Below are 21,427 nucleotides of genomic sequence, written 5' to 3'. Positions count from 1 at the left end.
CAGTTAGAAATTAAACAGCCTGCTACTGAACAACCAGTGGATCCGAGATGAAATCAAAGAGGAAATCAAAACTTTCCTGGAAAAAAATGATAATAAAGACACAAACTGCCAGAATCTATGGGACACAGCAAAAGCAGTCCTAAGAGTAAAATTTATAGCTTTACAAGCACACATCAGGAAGGAAGAAGGAGCATACCTGAATAACTTAATGATGCAGCTCATAAAATTAGAAAATGACCAACAAAGGGAACCAAAATAGGGAGACAGAAGGAAATAACAAAGCTGAAAGCAGAAATCAATGAAGTGGAAAACCAAAAAACAATCTGAAAGATCAACAAAAGCAGAAGTTGGTTCTTTAAAAAATTAAAAAGATTGATAGACCATGGGCAAAACTCACAAAGAAAGAGAGAGAGAGAAATCTGATAACCTGTATTAAAATGAGAAGGGGGAGATCACGACAGATATTGCAGAGATCCAAAGGGTAATGAGAGACTACTTTGAGAAACTTTATGCTACTAAACATGAGAACCTAGAAGAAATGGGTAAATTCTTGAACACTTATAACCATCCACAGTTAAGTAAGCATATAGCATATCTAAACACCCCCATCAATATTGAGGAAATTGAAACTGTAATCAAACATCTGCCCAAAAGAAAAGCCCAGGCTCAGTTGGATTTACTAGTGAATTCTCTCAAACCTTTCAAGAGGAGCTACTACCAACCCTAGCCAGGCTCTTCCATAAAATTGAAAAAAAAGGAAACACTCCCAAACAGCTTTTATGAAGTCAACATCATCTTGATACCAAAACCAGACAGAGACACTGCCAAAAAAGAAAATTACAGACCAGTATCCCTGATGAATGCTGATGTAAAGATATTTAAAAAAATCCTGGAAAAAGGATTTAATGCATTATACACTGCGACCAAGTAGGTTTCATCCCAGGAATGCAAGGATGGTTTAACATCCATAAATCTATCAACATTATACACAACATCAGCAACAAGAAAAATAAAAATCACATGATCATATCAATAGACACAGACAAAGCATTTGATAAGGTCCAACACCTATTCTTCATCAAAACTCTCAGCAAGATGGAAATGAAAGGAACCTTTCTCAATCTAGTTGAAGCCATCTACCACAAGCCAATGGCAAATATTATCCTCGATGGAGAAAAACTAAAAGCCTTCCCTCTAAATTCTGGTACAAGACAAGGCTGTCCGCTCTCACCACTCCTCTTCAAAATAGTACTGGAAGTGCTTGCTATAGCAATCAGGCAAGGAAAAGTTATCAAGGGAATTCAGATAGGAAAGGAAGAATTCAAGCTCTCATTGTTTGCAGATGCCATGATACTTTACTTAGAAAACTGTAAAGACACTACCAAAAAGCTTCTAGAAACCATAGACTCATATAGCAAGCTGGCAGGCTAAAAATTAACACAGAGAAATCAATGTCCTTTTTATACACCAATAATGATAGGGAAGAGATGAACGTCAAGAAGGCAATCCCATTCACATTAGTGCCACACAAACTCAAATATCTTGGAGTCAACTAGACCAAAGACATGAAGGACCTATACAAAGAAAACTATAAAGTTCTGCTCCAAGAAAGAAGAGAGGACACATGTAAGTGGAAACACATACCCTGCTCATGGATTGGCAGGATTAACATCATTAAAATGGCAATACTCCCCAAAGCAATGTACAGATTTAATGCAATCCCTCTAAAGATACCCATGACATTCTTCAAAGAAGTAGATCAAACACTTATGAAGTTCATCTGGAACAATAAACACCCTCGATTAGCTAAAGCACTGCTAGGGAAAAGGATAATGGGAGGCATTACTTTCCCCAACTTTAAACTGTACTACAAAGCAATAGTTATCAAAACAGCATGGTATTGGAATAAAGACAGACCCTCAGATCAGTGGAATAGGCTTCAGTTCTCAGACATTGTCCCCTAGACATACAATTACCTAAGTTTTGACAAGGGAGCAAGAAATCCTAAGTGGAGCAGGGAAAACCTCTTCAACAAGTGGTGCTGACAAAACTGGTTAGCGACTTGCAAAAAAGCAAACATAAACCCCCAGTTAACATCATGTACGAAGGTAAAATCCAAATGGGTTAAAGACCTTGATATCAGACCTGATACCATAAAGTTTATAGAACAAGACGTAGATAAAACACTCCATGACATTGAGACTAAAGGCATCTTCAAAAAGGAAACTACACTTTCCAAAAAAGTGGAAGCAGAGATAAACAAATGGGAATACATTAAGCTGAGAAGCTTCTGCACCTCTAAAGAACTAGTGCCCAAGATACAAGAGCCACCCACCTTGTGGAAGAAACTGTTCACTTGATACCCATCAGATAAAGGACTAATATCTAAAGTACACAGGGCACTGACAGAAATTTACAAGAAAAAACATCTAATCCCATCCAAAAAATGGGGAGAAAAAAATTAACACTTTGATAAAAAAAAGAAATACAAATGGCCAAAAGGCACATGAAAAAATGCTCCTCATCACTGATCATCAGGGAGATGCAAATTAAAACAATGATGAGAGACCATCTTACACCACAGATATTGGCACATATCTCAAAGAATGAGAACAATCAGTGCTGTCGGGGATGTGGAGAGAAAGGATCTCTTATCCACTGCTTGTGGGAATGCCATCTAGTCCAACCTCTATGGAAAGCGATATGGAGATTCCTCCAAAAACTGGAAATTTAGCTCCCAATTGACCCAGCTATTTCACTCCTACGAATATACCCTAGGAACACAAAAATACAATACAAAAAACCCATCCTCACACCTATATTTATTGTAGCACTATTCACAATAGCCAGGCTCTGGAAACCAACAAGATGCCCTTCAACAAACGAATGGCTAAAGAAAATGTGATACATATACACAATGGAATATTATGCAGCCATCAGGAGAGATGAAATCATGATATTTTCTATACATGGATGTACATGGAGTCTATCATGCTGAGTGAAATAACTCAGAGGGAGTGAGATGCAGAATAGTCTCACTCATCTATGGGTTTTAAGAAAAATAAAAATCATCTTTGCTACAATCCTCAGAGACAATGAGAGGAAGGCTGGAACTTCCAGCTCACTTCATGAAGCTCACCACAGAGTGGTGAGTGCAGTTATAGAAATAACTACACTGAGAACTACCATAAACATGTGAATGAATGAGGGAACTGGTGGGGGTGGGGTGGGATGGAGGGAAATTGGGTTTCACTGGTGAAGGGGGGTGTTCTTTACATGACTGAAACCTAATCACAATCATATTTGTAATCAAGATGTTTAAATAAAGAAAAAATAATGCAAAAAAGTATCAAAAAGGACATAAAAATAAATAAAATAAAAAATGTGTTTAAATAAAGATGTTAAAAAAAGAAAAGAAAGAAAGAATTTGACTATATATGCTGACAGGACTATATTATTATAAATGTTATTATAAATAGTTTATAATTAATTCCTTTTTAAAATGTGTACATAACCCAGTTCTATATATCCCTAATATTTGAAACTAGGAACAAATAATTTTCTTCAGTCTAACTGAGACCTTCAACATTTCACAACTATAATTCTGAATGCATGTCAGATGTGATGCATATATACAGTAGTAGTTGTTTAGTAAAGCTGGGATAATATTTCTGTGTTAAATCAGGAAGAGAGCTAGCCTTTCATCTATGGAGAGGGGCCATATTACTTCTAGAGCCATTCTATGTATTAACAATAATATGCAGGATTGAATGATTTTTTAATCCCTAATATTTTGCATGCCATAGATTTTTCTTTCTCTTTTTAATCTAAGAAAATAATTATCCTAAAGAGTTTATAATGTTATAATATTGAACTTCAGGGGTATAGACTTTTTAAACATATTAAAGTGTGGATGTGGTCCCTCAAGACATGGATGATTTCTCAGTGCATAGCCAGGAGTAACGCTTGAGTGTCAATGGGTGTGGTCCAAAAAGCAAAAATAAATAAATAAATAAATCATGCACATGCTTATTTTTTTTAAGTTAATCCTTTTTTGGGGGGTGGGGTTTGGCCACACCTGGTAATGCTCAGGGGTTGTTCCTGGCTATATACTCAGAAATCGTTCTTGGCTTGGGAGACCACATATGATGTCGGTGGATCAAACTGCAGTCTGTCTCAGGCTAGTGCGAGCAAGACAGATGCCTTACTGCTTGCACCACCCCTCCGACTCCACACATACTTACTTTCATCTTTTCCATATTTTCATAGTTCTTTGGCTATTTGGTATGTATTAGGAAGAAAAAGAGAAAGGACATAGTTCTTGCAGTTTCCTGATTACTCACATAGACACATTATGACTTAAGTCAGTAGTTTTCCATTGTTTTCACACCTGCTGTTCTGTGTTGGTCCAGATCAGAGATTGAGAGCCACTAGCTAAAGTAATAGTTGCCTTGACTTTGATATTTGCTCACTGAGCCCTGTCTTATTTGGCATAACCATAGGCTCACAAAATGGATTGGATGATAATTAGATCATGCCAAGCACGACTGGTCCTTTGTTGATATTCACTTTACAACCTTTCTCCCGATTCTGAATGCTCATTGGGTGGCACAGTTAGGATTGGTGGAATGGAAATAGCAAGTTGTGGGATATCAAAGCCAGGTTTTGTTCTCTGATAAAAAAGAAATGTCTTTTTCTTCCTGTCCTCTGTGTATGCCACTGGTATGAATATGTGAGGTGTTCATGGTGTCTACCATGTGATGCTGATATACACTCAAGATGAAAATCCCAAGACTAGATAGAGAAAGTGCTGTGGAGTAAGTACATGTTTTGCTCTCAGGATGTCTAGACTCAATCCCCAGGGTCTCTTGAGCAACACCAGGAACAATCTCAAACACAAAACCAGGAGTAGATCCTAAAAACAGTTTGCATTCCCAAACACACAAGCACACAAACACACACACACACACACACACACTCACACATACACACACCATTAATAAACATTTACAGACATATCCAAAGGAAAAAATAGGGAATAATTATACTAATCCAACAAGGTCAAAATTATAACCCAAGATCAGATTGTATATAGGGGTTTTGCTTCTTAAAATCTAAACATACCTAGCAAGGTCTGTAAGTGGTGACTTTTCCAAACCATCTTTCCTCCTCCATAATTTCTGTTTGTATGTAAGCAATAGGCAACATCATGGCCTTTTGTTTGATTGACTCACTTTTATAAGGAGACTGACTAGAGAAAACATCTGTTAATCAAGATTATTTCTGTTTTTTCCAGTGTCTGTCTACTCAGTGAAGTGAAGAACTTTGTGCATTTCTTATTCTCCTTTAAATAATTAACTCATCGAATTTGCCTTTACTGTGCAAATACAACTACAACAGGCATTAATGTTTCATTATTTTTGTTTGTTTTGCTTTTGTATTTTTTGAAAAGCATCAGTACTCTTATTTGATCTTTGCTATATCTACTTCTGCATATGCATAATGCAAGGCTTTAGAAGAGCATAGGATCATTGACCACCTGGTAGATTTTGAAAGATGCAGCATTGGCAGAAACAATTGATAAGTAACATCTATAACATTGCCTTTTCTTCAGCTTATTGACTTGGTGTCTGAGAAGAGCAGTCTTCAATAGGCTTGACAACCACAATCCTACTCTTTGACATGTATTTAAAAGTCAGAGCTTGCTTTAGGAAGTATGCCTAATGCCGATGTGTTCGTTAGACACCAAATGTTGTATATCATATGGCCAGAAAGGACCTTTCCTGGCACTTCTTATTTATTTACGTTTATGTTTTTCAATAAAATTAATCAAAAACACTCCATAATTTTCCCTCTCTTCACTTCTTCAAAGCATCATTGAAATTGTCACCAATTCTTTTAAACAGCTATGGTGACTTAGATGACACTTTTTTTCTTATACAATGATGTCTCCCCTGGAGTTTAAAGAGATTCACACATATTCTACAGCATTAGTCATGTCTGAGATATAATGAGTACCAGGGTTTGAGCAATAGCACAGCTTTAGGGCATTTGCCTTGCATGCGACTGACCCAAGACAGACCTGGAATCAATCCCTGGCATCCCATATGGTACCCCAAGCCAGGAACTATTTCTAAGCATAGAGCAAGGAGTAACCCCTGAGTGTCACTGGGTGTGTCCCCCCAAATGAATACCAGGGTCAACAGACTCCAAAACTAACCATTTTCTGTGTCAGGATTGTAGCTCAATGGTAAAGCATATGCCTTGCATGCATGAGACCCGGGTGTGTTCCCTAATAGCTGCAAAACAATCAAATTACTGATCCTTACCTTACCTATGGTTTGAATTACAGTAAACTTTCAGATCATTCAAAATATATAAGTAGGTATGAATTTATGTTAAGCATTAACAGATGAACAACTTTCTAGAATACACAAAATAGGACTACCTGGCCAAAAAAAACCCCACTTGTTTTAGTTTATTGGTCACTTGGAATGTCCCATAAAATGTCTATGTATACATATTAATATAGCTATGAATAGCTAGTTCAGTGGGTGGGAACAAACTCTTTTATCAAGATCCCCAGGCTTAATTCCTGGAAACTTGTGATTCCCTGAATATTCTTGGAAGTAAATATCTCAAAAAAAGAATTCATTTTATATTATTTGTTCATATATATTTCAGATATATTTCCCATATATCCAAAAAGTTTCAGAAGTTAGTTTCTTTAATTTGTAATGAAGAACCTAAATATAAAACCTATATGCATATTCAATAATCATATGACTATGCACCTTTATTTTTTATTTGGGGGTCCACACTCAGAAGCACTCAGGGGTTACTCCTGGCTCTGTGCTCAGAAATCACTCCTAGCTCAGGATACTATATGGGATACTGAAACCAGGGATTGAATCCATGTCCATCGTGGATCAGCCTCGTGCAAATCAAATGTCTTACCACTTGGTTACCACTCTGGCCCCAAATTAAAAAAAATTTCCCTTTCTATTTACTGGGTTTTACTCTTGGAAGACATTTTCAAAGAAATAAACAATGTTTAATTCTCTCATGGTAATGATATTTATCTTTGACATTCACTTCATATATATCAAAATGAACAAATATTTTTAGACTAATAGATTATCACATTGTCACAATTGGCATGTTGAATAATTTTTGAATCTCTAGTCCATAGTTGTGTCTTCTTTGACACAAATGCATGATGTGTAATTTAAGAAAATTACTTACCATTACTCAACTTCAGTTTCTTCTAAGTTATATAGAATGCTTACATCTCTCTTTATATTTATCCAATAGGGAACTTCTCTGGCTTACTTAGAAAATTCACATACAATTTGGTTTGGGATTATTGCTGTCCTCGGATCCTGTGTTTACATCTCCTCTTCTTGTAGGTAAGCTTAATTTTCCAATCTGAACATATGAAATTTTTCAATTGTTCATAGAATAATTAACTCTCTCAATTGGTGGAGAAAGCTCAAGCATGTTGATTTTGTAGATAATTAAGAATTATCTATTACCTATCCTGTAAGAATTAAGTCAAGTCGTGATGCTGTAATTTAGTCACAAGTTCGTTGTTACGAAGAATATATGGAACCAAATTTGGCCTAAGTCCAACTCAACTCCAGAGTAAGAGCCTGTGGTTAATATACCTTTAAAGAACAAAAGAATATAGGAAGGATTTATAAGGAAAGGCCTTCCTAGAGACTGGACTCAAAAAGTGTTCTATCAATTTTAGACTAAATCTATGTCTTGTCATATTATCAATATGTCATTTTATCAATATGTGGTCTACAGTTTTACTTATGTCATTTTAACATTATGCTTTCATTTCCAAAATTGGTGAATTAATATCTAATTGTAATAATATTAATTTATGTTTTAAAGTGTTTTACACTATATATAATTTTCTGAAGTCTTAATTTATATAAATAAATTTTAATATATTTAGTGTTAATAATAGCCTATGAATTTTGTCTGGAGACTGTTTCAAACTACTGTGGCCCTATGGGTAACCTACTTTGACTCTAGGTCTTCCAGCTCCGTCAGTCTATATGCATATGGGCACCTTGGTCAGGCATCCAGCAATGTGGCTGCCTGTCCTTCCTCTCAACTTTTTCTAAAGTGTTTTCTGATTGTACCTCATTTGTGGGAACCAGTCTGTACCTAATGCCTAATATATACCATTTTATCACATAGAGAGTAATGCTATTTATCTTTTCAATGCATTATTAGTTCTGTTTTATTGAATCTGTACTTTATATTTATGTTTTCTCCCTTGCTAAATGAGAAGTCTGATGTAATACCAAAACCCTGTGCATATGCGCAATTTGACATATTTTGGTTGGAATCAATTCAAGGAAAGTTCAATGGGAGAAAATATGAAATATAGTTTTATAAGTTCTATACTGGCATGGATAAGAAGGGGATAAAGATCAAAGTCCTATTTATAAATAGTTTTTATAAGTAATACAGCTGGAAATACATTATCATACCAGAGACCTCACTAAAGTAATATTTACCCTAACTTAGCTTCACAAAATCATAGATGTCTAGAACCAGACAAGATGTCATATCACACCATTTCCATAGAACCCAGAATCTTGATCAAAGTCTATGGCAATAGACATATTTTGTTCTGTATAATAGACATTTTTCATTCCACTTAATAATATAAACATGTGTCTTTTTGGTACAGAATCTATAGTATATAAAGGTTTCTACCTGTACAGTCAAAAAGGAAGGACTAAATATTATAATGATCATTGCTTCTGAAGACTTGAGGTTCCATTATTGATGCATTCATGCCTGGAAACCAATTCTAAGAAGTCTAGGTTCTGGTATTCAACAAATTGACACTAGGAAATGTGGAAAGAAAAAAAAAGCTCAACTTCATCTCAGCAACTTTAAATTTGACTTTGGAATGTAGCATTTCATATTGCCTTCAAAACTGGATATAAATTATATACATACACACATATATGTTCAATCTTAACATTCTAGTTTTGCTTGCTTTTGGCTATTATATAAATGGAATCATAACATATACTGTATTTTGGTATCTGGTTAATTGGATAAGCATAATATTTGTGTGACTTACTAATTTTACTACACATGATGATGTTTTATTCATCGTACATTAATTGCAACTCAATAATCACATAAATAGAGCATGTATTAATTTTAATACATGTAAACATTTGAGTCTTGTGAAGGTTTTTTTTTTTGCAAATAAAGTTGAACATAATTGTGCATAGCTTTTGTGAATATATGTGCACACAACTGTGTTTGGGGTACATGTAAATGCATTTCAGAGAAGTAACTTCTGAATTATCATAAATGTATTTGCTCATCTTGAGTATAGACTACTGAATAGTTTCAAAAGTGGTGCTATCCAAAAACTTGATCCAAGAAAGGTTACCCTATCGCATCACCTAATGGTAAGATGAAATAGGAAGACATGTCTCCTTTGATCTGTGCAAAAACCAAGATCTCTAATCTCAGAAATCTGACTTTGACGACCATGACTGAGCAGAACTTCTGGTACCATAAGGAAAGACTCTATCCTAGGATAGGATTTGCTCAAAAATCAAGATCACTAATTACAGAATACTGACTACAATACATGTGACAAAACAGATCTTTTAGAACCATAACAAAAGACTCTATCCTATTTGTTGTCCTGTGACCTGTTGAAATACCAAGATCTCTGGTTACAGAGGACTGTTTTTGTCATCCACAACTAAGCAGAAAGTTTTCTGGCACCATAAAAAGACTGTGGGGTTCGAGAATGAGCATGTATGAAGCCCATAGTTGCTCCCATGAGAGTATGCTTCAAGGATTGAGAAACTCTACCTTCTAGGCCAAGGGAATTCCCCCTAAATTCCCCAATACTTATTGTGCCTACGCAAAAACAAAACAAAACAAAACAAAACGAAACAAAACAAAATCTTGCCACACCAGCCTCCCTTTGTTTTGCTTTTCTTTCTTGTAGTTGTGATTTTGGTGATGATATTTTTGTTGTTCCTGGTGCTGTGTTTTTTGTCATTGATTCTTTTTTGTTTTGTTTTCTTTTTGGATTTTTTTCTTTTCTTCTTCTGAATTGATATTTATAGCCTAGATGAATTCCCCCAGAGATTTTTTTCTATTTTTTTCTTCCTTCTTTCTTTCTTTTCTTTTTCCAACAGAACCACAGAACTTGAATTATCTTGTTTTCCTCATAACTTGGGGAGAAAAACTTGAAGGAGAAAGACCAGGAACAACCAGTCATATGAACATTGAGTGTAAATAAAAAAACGATTAGATTTAAGCACCAAACCCAAAATCAAAGACACTAGAATCAATATACAATCTACAACAAGCTAAACACGAAGGAGACCTCTTATATTAGCAGTCCAAGAGGCAAGGGGGGGAGGTATGAGATGCATGCTGGGAACAGGGATGAAGAGAGGACAATACTGATGGTGGGAATGGCCCTAATTCTTTGTTTCTATGTATCTTAAATATTACTGTGAAAGACTTATAATTCACTTTGATCACAATAAAAATATTTAATAAAAAAGTGGTGCTGTCACTTTACAAACCACCTACTCTCAATGAGTTCCAGGTTTCTCATATTCTCGCCAACACTAGGTCTTCTCTGTCTTCATATTTCAGTCATTCTGACATAGTGTGACATATGATTTCAAGTCTAAATTGCATTTTCTTGATTACTAAGAAGGATAAACAAGTTAGTTTATATTTAGAACATTTGAATATATTTTTGTATGTAAAATGCATTTCTCTTTTTTTTTTTCTAGTAGATTCTAGAATTTTTTACTAGTATAACATATGATGTAATACAGGCATGCCATTGTTTTACTTGATTTTTATTGACCTTTAGTGTCTTCTAGTTTTGTTTTTTGTGCTTTGGGGGGCAGCTACACCACGCAGAGCTCAGGGGTTACTCCTGGCCCTTCACTTAGAAATCATTGCTGGTAGGCTCAGAAGACCTGGGATGCTGAAGAGCTAACCCAGGTCAGATACATGCAAGATAAATGACCTACCTGCCCCTTTTTAAGTGTCTTCTGATTTTCTTTAATAATCAGAAAAAAATACTTATGTATATTTTACAAATATTTTACCTTTGTCTTTATACTTACTTTTTTGAGTTTTGTTTGTTTGCTTATTTTTTGGGCCATATTGGTGATGCTCAGTGGTTACTCCTGGCTATGTGGTCAGAAATCACCCCCAGGGATCCCCAGAGGATCGAACAAAAGTCCTTTCTAGGGGATCCAACAAAAGTCCTTTCTAGGTTAGTGCATGCAAGGCAAACTCTGGCCCCTTTATATTTACTTTTTAACAATTCTCACCTTGGGTCCTTTTAAAGACTATGAAATATTCTTTCAGTATTATATTTTTAGAAAACATCTTGCCTTTTACATGTATGTCTGCAATGCATTTGGAATTGACTTTTGAGCATAAAGTAGCCATTACATTGTTCTCTATTTCACTATGCAATAATATTGAATACAAAGCTTCTGTAAAACATTTTTTCATCTCTAACACTATGCTTCCCCCTTTGCCATAAATCTTACGTTTGTGCAGCTATTGCCATGTCCTTACTTTTTAATAATTCCCCTTAAGTCTATAACATTTCTCAGCAATAGCTCATGACCACGGTGGGTCTTCAAAATATTCCAAACTAGCCTTAGGTAAAAGTAATGTATAAAAGAACTCATGAGATAAGGGGTACAATTGGTAGGACAGGGGAGCATAAGAAAGAAACAAGGTTAGAAGGAGGCACAGTTGGAAAAAGTTTAAGAAACACCCAATTTTATTGCAGTCCAATAAGTTTTTTGTTGTTGTTGTTGTTGTTGTTATTGTTTGGGGGGGCTACACTTGATGTTCAGAGGTTATTCCTTGCTATATACCCAGGAATTGTACTTGGTGGTGCACAGGGAATCATATGGGATGCCATGTCTTAACTCAGTCAGCTGTGTACAAGGCAGGCAACCTGCTTGCTGTACTATTGCTTAGATCCAGTTCAGAAACTCTCTAATCAATTTCTCTGTCTTCCTATGGGCTTTAGTGAGGACTTCTTATCTATGCTTCTATGTCACAGCTCTTCTTATTCCTCTTATGAGAAGAGTGCATAAAATTTAAGACCTACCCTCAATTTGGAATGATCTTAATTCATGAGGTTTTATTTAATTATGCCTGCAGAATTATTTCCAAACAAGGTAATGTATACATAAAGGTGGAATTGCAACTTGAACATATCTTTTTGGGAAATCCTCCTTAAGTCACTATAGTCAGTAAATACATAAGACTTAATGATGTGATGTTTTAAAAATAAAGTTCTTCTTAAAATTATTTAATCAAGGGGCCCGGAGAGATAGCACAGAGGCGTTTGCCTTGCAAGCAGCCGATCCAGGACCAAAGGTGGTTGGTTCAAATCCCAGTGTCCCATATGGTCCCCTGTGCCTGCCAGGAGCTATTTCTGAGCAGACAGCCAGGAGTAACCCCTGAGCACTGCCAGGTGTGGCCCAAAAAAAATTATTTAATCAAGGGGCCAGAGTGATAGCACAGTGGTGGGGTGTTTGTTTTGCATGTGGCTGACCCAGGACATATCTGGGTTTTATCCCTTGCATTCCATATGATCCCCCAAGCCAGGACCAGCACATAGTCAGAAGTAACCCCTTAGCATCACCGAATATGCCCCCCAAAATATATCTATTTGATCAAATTCCTAAACTTGCTATCAAATACTGAATTAATTTAGATACATGAAAGAATTTTTAGAAATGTTATGTGTATACATATTCAATCATTCCCTTTATACTTTGTAGTAATGTTAACTCAAATAATCAATAAGCATTTAATTTTTGTTATTCCTGTTATGATTTTATATATTAAAGGCTTATATTAACAACTGTGATATATAATTTTTTATCAAATATTTTTGGTGATTGAAAAATGAGTTTTCCAAAAAAAAAAAAAAAAGAAAAATGAGTTTTCCTCAATGCAGTCCTATATTATCTTAACTATAATTTATTTTCTTTCACCTATGCATGGACATTTGGCAATGTTTACATTTATTTAGTCTCCATTTTATAACCTATTCTACCTAATATTAAAAAGAAACTCTTGTAGAACAACATTTGGCAATTTTTACATTTATTTAGTCTCCATTTTATAACCTATTCTACCTAATATTAAAAAGAGACTTGTAGAAAATCTCTCAAAGAGGGGCTGGAGCAATGGTACAAGAGGAAGGGTGTTTGCCTTGCACACGCTAACCTAGGATGGGCCATAGTTTGATCCTCCAGGGTCCCAAATGGCACCCCAAGCCAGGGGCAATTTCGGAGTGTATAGCCAGGAGTAATGAGCGCCACTAGGTGTAGCCCAAAAACCAAAACCAAAAACAAAAAAAAATCCCCTCAAAGAAACTGGAAAGTTCCTAAAATGTTCTCTTATTCCCATTTTCTGTGAAATATTCCAAAAATGTATTCACTCAAAATGCCCCCTATATAATGTTCACTATGTTTCATTTCCTATACTCCTTACTGTGTAAAACCATTTATATTTATGATAAGACATCAAATAATTTTAGTGTTTAGGGGGGGGGACAGAGTGATAGTATCTGGCTCTTACTTGCAAACAGCCTACCCCGGTTTGCCTCCCAAAGCTCTCCAACAATGACTCCTAACTACAGAGATAAAATTAAACCCTCTAAAATGCTACCTGTGCTCCCATCTTAAAAGATGTATATTTTTGTTGTTGTTGTTTTTGGACCACACCCGATGATGCTCAGGGGTTACTCCTGGCTATGAACTCAGACATTGCCCCTGGCGTGGTGGACCATATGGAAAGCCATGGGATTGAACCGTGGTTCAATTAGAGCGTAGCACCACAGCTCTGGCCCTGAAAAAGCATAATTTTGTATGTAAGAATAGCCTCTTGAAAAAAATTACAGATTTGTATGTAAAAATGCACAAAGTATTTTCCAAAGTACAAAAAAGGTTGCAAAAAGATCAACAAGGTCAAAAGGTATTCAAGTAGATTAAAAATATCAAAGAAAAACATAATTACTCTTAATATAGGTAGCAATCTTTAAAATTCTCGTGAAAATGACCCTCAGTATCTTACTAAAAATATAACAAAAATATCATATTTGAGTATGAGGTGTGAACAATAATAGAGTGCCTTCTACCTTCACGCCATCTTCGACATCAGCCAACATTTCCAGCTTTGGAACTGAAGAGCAGTAAATTTGGGTTGAGTTCATATGACTTACAGAAGCAAATTCATTTGAAGTGTGAAAAATGCCATTTTTCGGCACAGTTGTATTTTGCCTGTGGTTTGCTTCATAGATCCCATTCACAAGTCTTTCGAACACTAAGTACTCTGAGTAGAGGGACTGAAATAAACCTCATTAACAAGTTGTCCAGAGTGAGAAAATAAGGCTCCTTCAAGCTTCTCGGCTGTTTCTGTCCACTGCCAGCAGCAAGAATAACTAAGCAACTTAAAAATGTTTCACATGGTAACAATTTTTTTTGAACAATAATGATGGTTTCCAAGTAAGAGTGTGCTTTGATCTTCTCTAGGGTCTTTGTTGGTATGCTACTTCTCACTTGCTTACTGGTTCAGTGTCAAGAACTGGTATCCTAGCAATGGAAAGCATTCAAATCCCATGGGGAAAGTCCCCAAATGCATTGGCCCAATTTACACTCTTATAACACCTTGTCCAATAGCTTTAAAATAAGAATGATTTTTTAAATTAAACGCACTGACTTGTGATTATAGTGACGATTTCTAAGATCGCTCTTAGTACATAATTTGATGTTTTTGTTTTTAATGTCCTATTGCCTATGAATTATTTGAAGTTTTTAGTGCCATCACAAAAGCTGGATATGTTAGGTGACTATACATAGATTTGTATCTTTTTATATAGATTGATACATGATAATATATTGAGAATAAAATGTAATCTTTTTAAATCTTTCATAGCTAATTAAAAAATGCCTACACATTTTAATCCAGGATGTCTGAGTGAACTTGATAATTTGTTTTAGAGACAGATGTTTCCTTTAGGTCTCATAGAGGTCACTTGGAAGTTATTCCAACCACTCACAAAATTCAACAAACTAATTATTAATTAGTTATTAATTGCTCAACCAATTAATTGAAATAGTTATTAATTAACAAATTAATAACTGTCATTGTCCTTGAGGTCACTTTTGCATAGAAGTCATTCATAGAGAGGCTTAAATTTGGGAACACTTGATTTTAAAAATACAAAAAATAGCCCTTTGGAGGATATTTTATAGAAACTACCTGAAGATTGTTATCCCTGTTGTTATAACATGTACATATTTCAAAGAAATTGGCAGCTTCACTTATGACCCAGAAGACAAAGTTTAGTAAGAGTTGTTTTGATGAAAGTAAAAAATAGGGGAAGATAAGAAAGAAAACACTTGGCAGAGAATAGAAATTCAATGATATTCTTTGTAAGTTTTGATGAACTAGTTTTTGAAACATTTCCAAATACTAACTATATAGAAACACTTTGTTCATATCTACATCTCCAGATTTTCCCCAGGTAGACTCAAGCTTTGGATATTAGGCTTTAAATATTTCTGGTCAGTTGGGTTTTTGTTGGTGCTGCTGTTCTGTTATTGTTGAAGCTGTTATTTAATTCATCATCAAGTAGTTTCATTGCAGAATATGCCATCCAATCATAAATTAATACATCCATTCATTAATGCTAGTTCTATATGCTGTGGGGGTTAAAACCTTTTCATTTAGGGGTCCGAGAATTAGCACAGCAGTAGGGCATCTGCCTTGCACATGGCTGACCCAGGACAAACCTGGGTTTGATCCCCAACATCCCATATGGTCTCCCAGCCAGGAGTCACCCATTAACATCACCAGATGTGGCCCCAAAACAAACAAAAAACCCTTTTCATTTAAATTATGTTGAAGTTATCATTTTTTTAATAATCTAGTCCACAAAAGTTGTCTAGATGGAACCAAACAAGGGCTCTCCCTCTCTTTAATTGTTTTCCTGTGATTATTTAAAAGGATCTGTTCTGCATATCAATACAAAACTCTTTCTATTGTCTCAAAACCTTTGCTATGCCTTGTCCTGAATTTTCTTGAATTTATTTCCAGTAATAGTCACCATGCCACATATCCTACATTTCTGTTTTCTCCATTAAATAAACCCAAGAATCTATGTAGACTCTTATGTCCACCTAACAAGTAGAAGTATACAGAAAAGAACAGAAAGAAATAGAATTCTTTGTGAGAAATTATAAAAATATCAGTATTATCCATGTATATTATTTTTGTTTAATATTTTGTATTTTGCACCACACATGGCAACTGACAAGTCTGCTGAATAATAGCTCCAGTCCCATATAATTTGACATTTATAAAAAATACTTTTGTTAGTAATGAGAAGTATAATCAGGCAGGCAAAAATATATGAATTAATTGAAATTATTGAAATTATTAAAAATTATGACATTATTTTACAAGTTTTTGTTAATATAGTTAAATGATTTTAATCATTTAAATATTTAAAACATTTAAATATTAATGAATTTAGTCAGAGGAATAATTATTATTTGCTGAGATTTTTTGCTGAGTTTTTAAAATAAACATATTGCACACTAAATTTCTTATTATATTACATTATCATGAAATCTAAGCATTTCACTCTTGTAACATATCTATAAATGACTTTTCATTATTTCCAATTAAGAGCTGAAGCTTAAGAAGAGAAAATTATTGTATCATTACACAGACAGCAGTTTGGGAATTCAGGATTACATGTAAATCCCTTTACTCCATTTTTATGTCAAAATAACCATTTGTCATATTTCCCAGATCAAAGTAACATGAACTAAACTGAATATAAGTAGAAATATAAAGTGAAGAATTATTCAAATACACTGGAGAACATTACAGAACTTATCAGCATAGAAAGTGATAAGAAAATTTTCAAAATTTAAATGGAGAGTAAATATGATGATATTCAGGGGTCAGAGAACAAGCATTTAATGTGCTGAAATCCATGTTTTTTTATACAAATGGTCCACATTTGCTCTCTAAGCATACATGGGCCTTGAGTACCTTCAGGAGCTTCCCACAAGCACTAAGCCAGGACCATCTATATACATTCTGTTATGCTACATCTCTGGATGTTCTATGGATCTGCAAAACTGCTTTTTTAATAAGGTATTAACAACTTGATGATACAAAAATACTGTGCATGAGGAGTCAGAGCAGTAATATAGCAAGTGATGCATTTGCCTTGCATGTGGCTGGCAGAATTCATTCATAGTACTACATATAGTGTCTTGAATCCTACTAGAGGTAATTTCTGAGCACAGATCAAAACTTTAGTCCAGATCATTATCAGTACAACCTGAGTTTGATCCCCAGAACCCGTATGATTCTCTGAACCTGGCTAGGTTGTGATACCTGAGGGTGAAGCAAGGATTAAGCCCTGAGTACTACTAACTGTGGCCTATATATCAATTTAAAATTAAATATACAAATTTTTACTTAAATAGTTTAGATATTTTATTTTTCTTATATTTTTAAATACCCCCTACATACAAAATATATGTCACTCAAAAACATTCACAATCACAGAATGAAAATTTATGTTGTGTATATAAATATTTTGTCATTAAAATAAAGTTAATGCTAAATTTAACACATGTCAATTTGCCTCAATAAAAAAGAATTACATTTAAAGTAATAACTGGGTTATTCAAATAGATGATAGATTTTAGAGTTTATATTATGAAATGATTTCAATACTTTCTCTTTCAACTCTATTATATCCACAATTCCATTTTCACATTCTATCACTTTTGCCTTTTCTTTTCTAAACTCTCCCACTTTATCATTTTCTTCATTTATATCTATAAAGCATTTATCAAGTTCATTTTTTTAAGTTTTTCTCCCACTTCCTACTTTTTTCTGTCTTTCTCCATCCCTTTGTTCTCTTCTCCCAAATATCTCCTTTAAACTTCATCTCATATCTACTTCCTCATTCTTTTCCTGTGGTGAGGAGGCCTTATTTTTAGGAAAAACCAGTTAGGATTGTCTTTGCCGATTCCCAAGTCAATTCCTATAAATAGAAAAACAGAATAATTGTTTGGATATGGTTTACATGCCCTGGTGGCTATCAAGGTTAATGACTGTGATGAGAACTTCATAGCACTGTAGCTAGTATGAAAAGGGCAAAATTCTCCAATGAAGTCATTGGCTAAATCAAAATGACTCAGAAGTGAATAAACCAGCAAGTTCTGCAGTGGCACACAGATGATGCTCTACATGTCTTATATAGTCCTGTGCTGTTTCCAGCAACAGTGAAAATATCAGCTTTAAATTGCTCAGACGGCCATTGAATATAGATGATACATTCAGTAAAGGAGACAATCTGCTCTCCTTGACCTACAGAAAGAAAGAAAAGCCACTGTTAATCATAGCACACCTCATTTTAAAAATATACAACCACAAATTCCCCAAAGAGAAACAATTTCATAACTGGAAACCACAGTTGGAGAATGAAGGCATTTAGGCATTTCAGCTTTTATTTCAATATGGTAATCCTGTGTTCTGTCCCATTGGTCATGCAGTTCCTATCCAGAAGTTTATATATGGCCCTTGATCTTGCTCTATTGGTTCATAAGAACTTCCTCATTTGCATAGGTACTGTATGGTAATCTCCAGGGTTGTCTTAGTATCTGACAAAGCCATGGGCCTAGAAACCTATACATGGGTGGGGTGAAATAACTTGAAAGGATAGGTGAGCAACTATAAGTCAGTATATGGACAAGCTTTACAGATTAAGGGACTATTGGCTGTCCTGAATATAGGAGGAAAGGGACAAATCCTAGAAGAAAAAAAAAAAGAAAGCTGAAATTCCTAGTGTGTAGGCTGCAAGTTAATGATGATACTTTTATATTTCTCAAGTCAGAATGGGATGGGAGCTGATAAGTAAACTTATTTGGGACACAAGTTCCCTGACCAAAGCCCCCAAAGCATTAAAGTTTCTACTACATCTGTTTCCTAAAGATAATAGAGATTATTACCTCTAATACAATTAATACTTTTATTCATCTATTTGTTTTTATTTGGGGGGTTATCCACACCTTGTTACTCCTGGTTTTGCGCTCAGGAACAAATTCTGCCAAGCTTGGATTGCCAGGAATAGAATTGGGTCAACAACATGCAAGGCAAACTCTTGCCCCAGGAGTTGTTTAATACTACTCTGCTTCCTAGATCTTTCTTTTAGTTATTTCATTAGTTACATGTACAAACCATGTTATAGAATGATAAACATTGCTGTACCACAGTGGAGAAATGGCATTTTATAATATATTTGTGGTGCATATTGCAATTTTAGTTCTCCTTAATATTAATTAATGGCAAAACACAGTATTTATATTTTATTTTAGAAGAAAATTGCTTTATGTACAAATAAATAGTGATTTACTGTTCAAATTGGAATGCATTCAAACTAGCTTTAGCATTTTATAAAAAATTATTACCCTGGAACTAACAGATATTTTTACTTAACACCAACTTAAGACTTGGATAATATCCAAGTTTTTAATTGAAAATTAATGTTTTTCTTTTAAAACTTGTAATGTATCAGTAGCAGGCATCACAGTAAAATGTAGTGTAGGTGATGTAACCTTGTTCACCTTTGTATAAAGAATAAACTCTAAATAGCATCTAGTTTCAGTATCTTAAAAGTCTAGATCTTAGTATATGTTTGAAAAATTAATAGTGAATTGGCATTCCAGATTTTAACTTAATATACTAATTTTTCTTTACCAAACTGCATGAAACAAGAGGAATAACTCAAACAATTTAATTCTTTATTTGTAATATGTGCTTATAAGCCAGTAACTTTTATTAGCCATATGTTTTGTATATCTATCAAAGCTGTTCATTAATGAGATTAACTGTTCTTTAAGAATATTGTTTCTCCCTATCCTGAGGCCCATATCTCTGGAAATAATGATTTTTTTGCTCTTTTAGCTGATTATTTTGGTGCTTATGCCATTCCTTTGGATAAATTATCATAAATCTTAATTTTTCATTTTTAATCCCTTTATGTAGGATGTATAATTTTTATTCTAAATATTTTATTTATTTATGTCTCCTACAGTACACAATCACTTTCAACTGTCCCTTTTATTTCCCTCAATGAATTCCTATCTTATAGTTTATTTTTTAATGTCTGCATAACAATTTGTTAATTATTATAGGATTTGGGGTTATTGGTTTAGTATGTCATATTGTTACTCTATAACAAAGTGTCACAAACTGAGGTGGTTTAATAAGTGTGTGTGTGTGTGTGTGTGTGTGTGTGTGTGTGTGTGTGTGTGTAGAAAGATACTTTCTGCCAATGTCACTTTTCTGGTTTTGGCATTCCATTGGTTACTAGAGACCTTGAACTAACAGAAATCCTGGGAATATTGGTGGAGGGAGGTTGAAACTGGCATTGGGATTGGTCCTGAAATATTCTATGTCTAAAACCAAACAATTAATAGCTTTTAAGTCACAATAAATAATAATTAAACATTGTTATCAATTGTTATTTAATAATAATTACATAATTATTTTAATATATAAGCAACATTTTTGTTTACTTGATGTCTATAGGGGCAAAAGGCCTGGGATTGTTTGGCCATCTTTCTATTTCTTTTTTTATTCTTTCATTTTCATCTTTCTCTTTCTTTTATTTTGTTCAGTTATCAGGACAATTTTTTCCTTTATTTATAAAATTATTATTTAAATTATGATTATAAGCATCATTGTAGTTGGGTTTCAGTAATAAACAGAACACTCCCCTTCACCTGTGCAACATTCCCACACCAATGCTCTTCCTCCATCTTCCTAACCTTTGCCTGTATTTCAGATAGGCATTCTACTATTCTCATTCATTAATATTGTCATGATAGTTGTTAGTGTAGTTATTTCCATAAATGTACTCACCACACTTATGCTGAGCTTCATATTGTGAACCAGTTCTTCCGGCCCTCAATTCTATTGTCTCTGGGCATTATTACAATAATGTCCTTAATCTTTCTTAAAACCCATAAATGAGTGAGTCTATTTTGTGTCTATCTCTCTCCCTCTGACTTATTTCACTCAGAATAATAGATTACATGTCCATCTTGTATAGGAAAATTTCATGACTTCATCTCTCCTGATAGCTGCATAATATTCCATTGTATATATGTACCACTGTTTCTTTAGCCATTCATCTGTTGAAGGGCATCTTGGTTGCTTCCAGAGTCTGGCTATTGTAAATAGTGCTGCAATATATAGGTGTGAGGAAGGAATTTTGAATTGTGTTTTTGTGTTCCTAGAGTATATCCCTAGGAATGGTATA

The 21,427-nt window shown here is 34.5% G+C and overlaps 1 protein-coding gene across 1 annotated transcript in view; it reads right to left on the bottom strand.

Annotated features, from left to right (window-relative positions):
• Positions 1–14,239, bottom strand: part of LOC126011892 (tyrosine-protein phosphatase non-receptor type substrate 1-like) — an 849,125-nt gene extending 834,886 nt beyond the window's left edge. The window contains exon 1 of the mRNA XM_049775652.1: positions 14,210–14,239. Coding sequence (XP_049631609.1) covers positions 14,210–14,239 — 30 coding nt within the window. The remainder of the gene's footprint in view (positions 1–14,209) is intronic.
• Between the last annotated feature and the right edge of the window lie 7,188 nt (positions 14,240–21,427).

This window comes from Suncus etruscus, chromosome 6 (assembly GCF_024139225.1).
Source record: "Suncus etruscus isolate mSunEtr1 chromosome 6, mSunEtr1.pri.cur, whole genome shotgun sequence".
Taxonomy (NCBI): Eukaryota; Metazoa; Chordata; class Mammalia; order Eulipotyphla; family Soricidae; genus Suncus; species Suncus etruscus.
Note: the sequence above shows the minus strand (reverse complement) of the source record. Positions and strands in the feature narration are given on the sequence as shown.